This window comes from Saccopteryx leptura, chromosome 3 (genome assembly GCF_036850995.1).
Source record: "Saccopteryx leptura isolate mSacLep1 chromosome 3, mSacLep1_pri_phased_curated, whole genome shotgun sequence".
In the NCBI taxonomy this organism is placed as follows: Eukaryota; Metazoa; Chordata; class Mammalia; order Chiroptera; family Emballonuridae; genus Saccopteryx; species Saccopteryx leptura.
The window spans coordinates 129640877-129650574 of record NC_089505.1 but is presented as its reverse complement, the minus strand read 5'-3'; the positions used below and the strand labels follow the sequence as shown (position 1 = coordinate 129650574).

Genomic DNA, 9698 nt, shown 5'->3' with positions numbered 1-9698 from the left:
AAGTGGAATTTATTCTGGGAGGCAAGTTTGGTATAAATCCACAAATCAATAAATGTGATATACCATATAAACAAACTGAAGGCCAAAAATTACATGGTCATATCAATAGGTGTAGAAAAAGCATTTGACAAAATCCAGTACTCATTTATGTTAAAATCTCTCAGCAAAGTGAGACTAGAAGGAACACACCTCAATGTAATAAAGACTATATAGGACAAACCCACAGCTACTATCATATCCAATGCGCAAAAACTACAAGCATTTCTCTTAAGATCAAGAACAAGACAGGGATGTTTGCTGTTACCACTCTTATTCAATATAGTACTGAAAATCCTAGCCACAGCAATCAGACAAGAAGAAATAAAAGGTATCCAAACTAGGAAGGGAAAGGAAACTGTCATTATTTGCAGATGACATGATACTGTATTTAGAGAATGCTAAAGATACCACCAATAAACTATTAGAACTGATAAATGAATTGGAATTGAGTAAAAGAGCAGGATACAAAATAAATATCCAGAAATCAGTTGCATTTGTATACACTAATAATGGTCTATCAGAAAGGGAAACCAAGAAAACAATTGCATTCACAATTTCTTCAAAAACAAAAACAAAATTCCTAGGAATAAATTTAACCAAGAATGTAAAAGACCTGTACTCCTAAAATTATAAGACCCTGAAGAAAGAAATTGAAGAAGATACAAACAGGTAAAAGTATATACCATGTCCATAAATAGGAAAAATTACCATCATTAAAATGTTCATTTTACCCAAGGAAATCTATAGATTCAATGCAATTCCTATCAAGATACCAATGGCATATATCCCACAACTAGAACAAATATTCCAAAAATTTATATAAAACCACAAAAGACCTCTAATAGCTAAAAAAAACTTGAAAAAAAAAAAAGAACAAAGATGGAGAAACAAAGCATGCTACTTGATATCAAACTGTACTACAAAGCCATTGGAACCAAAACAGCATGGTACTGGATAAGAATAGACATATAGATAAATAGAACAGAGTAGAGAACCCAGAAATCCACCCACACCTATCTGGTCAGTTAATATTTGACAAAGGAGGCAAAAACATACAGTGGGGTAAAGATAGTCTATTTAATAAATGGTGTTGGAAAAATTGGACAGATATATGCAAAAAAAAAAAAAAAATGAAACTAGACCACCTTCTTACACCATACAGAAGAATAAATTCAAAATGGATTAAGACTTAAATATTTTTTTTCAGGTTTTAAAACTTTTTATTTGCATATTAAAAAAATTGTGCATTCCAATAATTAAAATCATTTTAACAAAAAAAAAAAATGGCACTCTGATTAAACCGCATTGAACAGCCTGCAGGACAGCTTGGACCAGGTTGGTTTTTACTCTAGATTTCCCTGTCCCACCCAGCTTCTTCCTTCACCAACATGCAAGTTCTTTTCCTTACCTGCCAGCCAGACAGGCCCATGGGATGGGAGAGGCAGGTGCGGCCTTCATTGTCAGTAGTTCTGATGTGAAAAGGAGCAGCACAGTCATTTAAACTGATCCAACCTCTTTGCATCTTACAAAGTTAAACAGCTAAAAGAAGTAAAATAAGAAGGCAATGCTTGTGGAATGTACAGTGCATATTGGCGGGGCGTGCCTCATTACGATTCGCCGGCTTGCTTCTCCTGTTCGATTGTTTCTTTCGAAGGCAGCGGGTTTTTCTCTTGCGTTTCGGTCTTCTTCAATTTCGACTTATCGAATTTCTCAATCTCAGCCATATCGGGTTTGTCAGACATGCTTGCAGAGGAAGCCGAGCGAGGTGCGCGATCCAGAGAGATGTCCGATCTGCTCAGTGGCTGCCGCCGAGAAGACTTAAATATTATATACAAAACTGTAAGAATCTTAGGAGAAAACATAGGCAATAAAATCTTGGACATTTCTCTCAGAAGTATTTTTTCAGATGTATCTATTCGAGCAAGGGAAATGAGAGAACAGATAAACAAATGAGACTATATCAAACTAAAAAGTTTTTGTACAGCAAAGGAAACCATCAAAAAAATAAATAAAAAGACAATTCATTGAATGGGAGAACATATTTGCCAAAATATCTGATAAGGGATTAATAACCAAAATTTATGAATAACTTATAAAACTCAACATTTAGTAAAGCAAACAATCCAATTAAAAAATAGGCAAAGGACCTGAATAGACACTTCTCCACAGAGGACATAAAAATGGCCAATGGACATATGAAAAGGTGCACAACATTACTAACCATCAGAGAATGTAAATTAAAACCACAATCATATATCACCTTACACCTATCAGAATGACTATCATCAATAAGTCAACAAACAATAAGTGTTGGCAAGGGTGTGGAGAAAAGGGAACCCTTGTGCCCTGTTGGTGGGAATGCAGATTGGTGCATTCACTGTGAAAAGCAGTATGGCGTTATGTCAAAAAATTAAAAGTGGAATTGCTTTTTGGCCTAGCAACTCCACTTCTGAGAATATATCCTAAGAATCCTGAAGCACTAATTCCAAATAAGGTATGCACCCTGATGTTCATTGCAGCATTATTTACAATAGCCAAGATCCAGAAACATCCCAAGTGCCCATCTGTAGATGAATGGATAAAAAAGTTGTGATACATTTATACAATGAAATACTATGAGGCCAGAAAAAAAAAATCTTACCTTTTGCATCAGCATGGATGGATCTGGAGATCAGTATACGAAGTAAAATAAACCAATCAGAAAAAGACAAGCGGCATACGATTTCACTCATACGTGGAATCTAATGAATAAAATGGCCTAACAAAGCAATATAGAGACAGGCTCATATGTAGAGAGCAGGCTGACAGTTATGAAGGGGTGGGTTAGGTGAGGGAGGTGGAGGAATAAAGAAAAGAACAGAAGAAAAACCTCATGAATACAGACAACAGTGTGGTGATTGCTGGTGGAGAAGGTGAGGTGGAGGGGGGTATGGGGGTGCTACATGGTGCTGGACAAAGACTTGACGGGTGGGGGGAACACACAGTATGGTGTGCAGAGACGTGTTGTGGGGTTGGGAACCTGAAACCTGTATAATTATGTTAACTAGTGTCACCCTAATTGAATTTACAATTAAAAAAAAAAGAAAAAGAGAAAGAGAAAGAAAACAAGATCTAAGGTCAAAGTTCAGGCAGAAACTACAGCAAGGAATGTTGCAATAAATTATTAAATTATTCTTTCAACAAATATTTCTTGAATTCTTTCCTTCGGCAAGATGCCAAGGGAGGATATGATGCCCCAAGATAATTTAAACAATGCCCTGTGTGCTGAATTTCAAGCTTCGATAAACTGTATGCACAGACTAATAGCAGCAGGAATTTCTCTGGTAAATAAAAGCAGAATATTTTCTTTGTTGTTTTTAAAAAATAAAGAATAAGAAAAGAAAAACACCTGAGTAATTTCCAGCTTCTCAGATATAGTCTCAAGATTACATGACAGATATTATTTGACAGAATAAGAAAAATCCAATGGTTTCACCCACCCTGCACTGGCTGTTTTTATAAGAAGACAATAAACAGTGATAATTGCAAAACTTGATGGAACAAAATGAATGAGACTCCAAGAAACATTCTTAGTCTTCATTTAGTGCCATTGCAACGGCTGTTGAGTAGAGGCCAGCTAATTTGTACCAGATCTGATGTCTGTTGACAAGCTTCAACAGGTGGCTCTTATTTCTGCTTGAGCAGTTTTTCTGTAATTCATCTGCCTAATTCTAGTCTCACTCCAAACCTCCAGACTCTTTTCCAAAGAAATCTTTGATCATCCCACCCTTTATCCAACCCATCAATAAATAATTATTGTCAATAGGGTATAACTGCTTAACCGTCATCTCTACCTACGCTTATCTCATAGTCTACTTTGTTATGCATGCTGTGCTTTGACCACATACAACTAGACATCATCTTTCTGCACTGCTTCCTCCACAAACACACCCCATTCCTCTTCCATGCCTTTGTTCATTGCCACAGCACAGCCTGTGTGGAATGTCTTATCACCCATCTCAGATATCACACCATTTCAGATTCCTAAGTCATCATCAGGCCCATAATGAAGTTTGATCTCAGTTCAGGTCAGCAGCTAGTAAGGAGTGCCTAGACTTGTAGCAAACAGTACAATAGGTCTAGAGATGTAAAGATGAAAGAATAATATCATGTCCTTTTCTTGAAGAGCTCAGTCTAGGTGGGGAGACAGACGTGGGCAGAGCATGTTCACATGGCAAAGACATGCCATCCTGACACCCCTTTCCACCCCCAGCATGGGGCCACGCAATGACAGGGGGGTGTGGTGGCTCAGAAGAGGCTTGCCTTGTTCAGCCTGATTGAAACTATTGCTGGAAGAAAGGATCTGGGTTTGGTGTCATGTTAAAAGTTGTCTGTAGTACAGAAGGTGGGGAAAGGTGGTGCTGTAGACAAGAGGAACAAGAACAAAGGTTGGAACCTTCTATGATGGTTCTTCAACTCTCCCTCATTTCAGAATTTAACTCTTTTTCCTCAGGTCTATAATTGCATTTTTTTTTTTTTGGTTATTGCTGTTGCATCATTAAAGACTAATTATATTCAGCCTTATATTTTAGTTGCTAGATTATGATTATTATTTATCAAGTGCCCACTAAGTTTCATGCACTGTTTAAAATTATGCCGAAGATCATCTCATTTAATTCTCTCTACTCTTATAGGGTACATACCATCATCACACTCATTTTGCAGATGTAGAAACTGAGGCTCAGAAAATTACCTACCTGAGGTTGCATAGCTGTTCTACTATGTGTATCCATTATCTGCAGTGCTTAATAAATAGTTTCCAGGGTTCTGCATGCAGAGCTTTTTGTTTGATAAATTTCAACTGCGACTTTTGTATATATTTTGTCAAATCAAGGTGCTTGGGAACAATACTTAGAGGACAATTGAATTCAGAAGGGAAAGATCTGGAATTTATAGCCACATCTTTCAGCATCCAGAACCTGTTTCTAGACTTACCTGCCCTTGAAGGGGAGCAATATGTTACTTATTGTTATGTCTTACAAAGGCAACTTATAACAGAGCCTTTCATATTATAAATGTAAAAATATAGTTTAGATTAAAGTGGAGATCCTCAGCTTTCTGAGAGAAGACAGCTTTATTTACTTATTCTAATTGACATTTATGTCAATAACAGAGTTTTTTGATAAAACCGTATGTGTCAACTTGTGCAGATATTTAGTTAAACACCATTTCTGAGTGTGTCTGTGAGAGTGTTTCCATCTGAGATTAGCATTTGAATGGGTAGACTAGTAGAGCAGATTGCCTTCACCAATGTGGGTGGACATCATCCAATCCTTTGAGGACCTAAATAGAACAAAGACACAGAGAAATGGAGAATTCTCTTTCTCTCTACCTAACTGCTAAGCTGGGACATTTGTCTTTTCCTGTTCTCAGCGACATCATCAGTGCTTATGGTTCTCACCACTGTCTCTCCAGCTTGCTGACAATAGGTCATGGAACTTCTCAGCCTCCATAATAGTATGAACTAATCCTTTATAATAGATCTCCTTATTATATATAGATATAGCATAAAGGATATGAAGAAATATAAGTTTATATTTATATAACATATAAAGATATTATATATATGTATATATATGTATATTGTATTTTTTCGAAATTAGAAGCAGGGAGGCAGTCAGACTCCTGCATGCGCCCAACCGGGATCCACTGGGCATGCCCAACAGGAGATGTGCTTTGCCCATCTGGGGTGTTGCTCTGTTGTGGCCTGAGCCATTCTAGCACCTGAGGCAGAGGCCATGGAGCCGTTCTCAGTGCCCGGGCAACTTTGCTCCAATGGAGCCTTGGCTACAGGAAGGGAAGAGAGAGACAGAGAGAAAGGAGAGGGGGAAGGGTGGAGAAGTAGATGAATGCTTCCCCTGTGTGCCCTGACCGGGAATCGAACTCAGGACTTCCAAACACCAGGCATATGCTCTACTGCTGAGCCAACTGGCCAGGGCCTATATATTTCTATTGGTTCTGTTTCTCCGGAGAACCCTGACATACACAGAGTTAAAAAGATTTATTTTATGATTTTGTACTTTTTCCAAATTGGATCTCACAAAATTGCTATTTCCTTCTGTGCTGCCAATACCTTTCTACAAACACTTTCAGTGTACTTTGTCTTACTCATTTATGATTTTCCTGAAACACAAATCTGGTCATGTCATCCCACTATTTAAGCCTCTACTATACCCTCTTTTCACTGAAAGTAAAATGATCATCACACTTAGCCTGCAATCTAAGGCCATTTGAAATGGCTCATCCCTCACCAGGCTTTATGATCAACATCCTCACCTTTGCACCCTTTCTATGAGCCACCCCAAACTACCTTTGGTTTCTCAAATTTGTAAAAACTGTCTACTGCCTCTCTGCAGCACCCTCTGTCTGGGATCCTTCCTCACCTTTACCCACTGACAAATCCCCCCTCCTACTTTAAGACCTAGCCCAAGTAACTCTTCCTCTGTGCCTACAATCCTGCTTGGTCCCATGTATCTGTGATAGCATATTTTGTTTATACGCTTGTCTTCTTCATTAGACTGAGCAACTTTAGAGCTGAGGCTGAGCCTGCATCCCCTCAATGTTGTCAATGCCTGGCATGAAAGAGCTCAGCTGCTTTTTGTTGAGTAAATTAATTGATGAGTGAAGGAATGAGTCAAGGAATGAAAGATTGGTTGGATGAATGAAGTCATGTGTCTTTACTTCCCGTTTCACATTCAATCCATCAAGAGATTTATTGGCTCTACCTCTAAAATATTTCCAGAACCTGATTATTTCTCACCACTTTCACTGCTACCAACTTGGTCTAAGCCATCCTGGCTCTTACCCAAGATTTTTCTACTAGCTTCCTAATTCTTCTCAGTGTTTTGATCTTTGGTGGTCCCTCTATTCCTAACATGAAAGGTAGATTTTTCCTTTAAAAATAGAAATCAGATCAAAACCCCCCTCTGGCTTCTATTTCATGCAGGATGAAAGCCCCTGGCTTTTTGATGGCTTACAAAGCTTTATACAAACTATCACTTTCCCTTTCAGTCTCCTACCCACCTCTCTTACTTTCTAATCTCATTTCCTACCACTGTTCACCTTGCCCACACCACTCCAGCTACTCCGGCCTTCTTACTATTCCTGAAGTATTCCAGGCTTGCTTTTGTCATAGGGCCTTCTCACTGACAATTTCCACTTCCTGGAATATTCTTCACTTCTTATCAGCATGCCCCATTCCTCACAACCTCTTCAAGTCTTTGCTCAAATGGCACCTTTTCAATGAACCCAACCTTGGCTCCTTTATTCAATATTGTTCTTCCAATTGCCATTTTGTCTTGATTCTATAGCACTTATTATTTTCTAACATTATTGGCATAAGTGACTAATATAGTTTAATTATTAATTATGTTTGTTATTTATTGTCTTACTCTCCCTACTAGAATGCAGGCTTTATAAGGACTTGTTCTGTTTTGTTCGGTGATATATTCTAACTGGCTGAATAGTACCTGAAACATAGTAGACACTCAACAAATATGTTTTGAATAAACGAAGTGAATGCATGACTACTCGAGGACATAAGCTTCCAAGTGCCCTGAACTTGTCAAACTTCATCATTGAATCTCTGGTCCCAAATATAGAGCCTACCACTTAGTAGGTGCTCAGTAAGTGCTTGTTGAATGAATGAATACAAAGGAATTGAATTTCAATGGATGACTTTCAAGGGGAAAAAAAGCACACCAGCTAATAACCAGTTTAGTTTACTTAAAATCTCTTAGTGTTTATTTTAGCAAAAGCCTTCTTGGAATTCTAACACTAAAATAGGATGCCACTGAGGCCTCTGTGGTTTTAGTGGCTATGACCTTTACCATCATTCTTAGAATGGGGTTGCAGGGGGACGTGTGCATGTAGGGCCTTAATTAATCCAGCCCTGAGGCCGGAGTGAAGTACTGACAAAAATAAATAAATAAATAAACAAAGAAATAAAAATCAGGAAACCTTACAGACCAGCTTCCCTAAAATAACCTTGCAATTGTTTGTAAGTATACCAGAAACTCTAATTTGAGAGCAGTTTCAGCTCCTCTCAATTGACTCAGAGTGCTTTTAGCTAAGATCAAATGCTTAACAAATCTGATAGTTTCCCATGAGAACCTTCCATTATTTTTGTATTCTGCCAAGCTACAGAAAAGGAAAGTTTGTGTTTTACAAATATATAAAATAGCTTTAACTCAACTCCATTTTTGCAGACTCATGGATAAATTTTCTAATCAAGCACCAGTCTATGTGATCTGATTTTTGATCAAAATATAATGTCTACCAGGTGGGCTATTTTGGACTCAATCTTTGCCAGGTGGTGTGAAATAATGACAAATGATCAGAGTGCCTATATATAAATGATCACAGGTCACTCTACTTGACCTGTGGTTCAAACCAGCCTTCATAGAAACCCATTTCCAAACTACACCCACTGCTGTGATTGAAGGTGGGTAGTTTCAAATTTTCTTGGCTCGGCAAACTTGATGCTCTGGAATTACTTTGAATTGTGGCTTGACTGACAAGCTTATAGAACAGGGATTTGATAAATGAGTAAATAAATAGATCCACCAGGTTCATGCATGGACTCTGAAGCTTAGCATCTTCTTTCTTTCTTTCTTTCTTTCTTTCTTTCTTTCTTTCTTTCTTTCTTTCTTTCTTTCTTTCTTTCTTTCTTTCTTTCTTTCCTTTCTTTCTTCCTTCCTTCCTTCCTTCCTTCCTTCTCTCTCTCTCTCTCTCTCTCTTTTCTTCTCTTTCTTTCTGTCCTCTCTTTCTTTCTTTCTCTCTCTCTCTCTCTTTCTTTCTTTCTTTCTTTCTCTCTCTCTCTTTCTTTCTTTCCTTCCTTCCTTTTTTCTTTCTTCTTTCTTTCACACTAGTAGATACATCATTATGAATGTCCTTACACAAGACATACTTAGAAAGTAGGGTTATAAACTTATCTTTATATCTACACTACAAAGTAATATCAAATACTAGTTTGTTATTTACACATATTTAAGAATAAATAAATAAATTATAAATTTCTTTTAGAATATGAAAGGAAATTACTTTAAAATACATATGATTTTTTTCAAGGTCATATGATAGTATTTTTTTTCCCTTTGATCTGCAGGAAGCTCAGAGATATTCTTAGTTGTGGTAATTTGTATTTACAGTTTTTGATACTCTGTTTCTGTTTTAATATCTTACTATTTTTTAAATCAGTGTCTTAGTTTCAAATTGTTTGTGGAAACAAATTTGGTATGTAAAACAACAATAAAAATCAATACATTGGATGTTATGTACTTCTTCAGTTGAATTTCCTACTAAGAAAATAAAATAAAAGTCTTGCCCTCATAACTAAAAATATATTTTGTGTATATATTTGATATAACTTTAAAAGAAAACATTTTTATTTTATAAGCATTTATTCCCCACCTTCTACATGCAAGGCATTAAATGATGGGTTAAGAACTGATCAAGGCAAGTCTAGATTGGGAAACAGACACTCCCATTGGCAGCTGCAAAACAATGTGGTAATGATTCTATTTACATGCAATATCCAGAGTCAGCAAATCTGTAGAGACAGAAAGCAAATTACTAGTTTCCAGAGGCTGGGGGTAGAGGGAATAGGGAGTGACTGCCAA

At 37.2% G+C, this 9698-nt stretch overlaps 1 protein-coding gene across 1 annotated transcript; it reads right to left on the bottom strand.

Moving 5' to 3' along the window:
* Positions 1-1249: 1249 nt before the first annotated feature.
* Positions 1250-1848, bottom strand: LOC136397682 (thymosin beta-4). Its single transcript, XM_066372181.1, has one exon. It carries the CDS (start codon positions 1779-1781, stop codon positions 1647-1649), a length of 135 nt encoding a protein of 44 aa, XP_066228278.1. The 5' UTR covers positions 1782-1848; the 3' UTR covers positions 1250-1646.
* Positions 1849-9698: the final 7850 nt, after the last annotated feature.

Coding starts and splice junctions, on each gene's coding strand:
- LOC136397682 (XM_066372181.1), bottom strand. CDS start 1,781: ATGTCTGACAAACCCGATATGGCTGAGATTGAGAAATTCGATAAGTCG.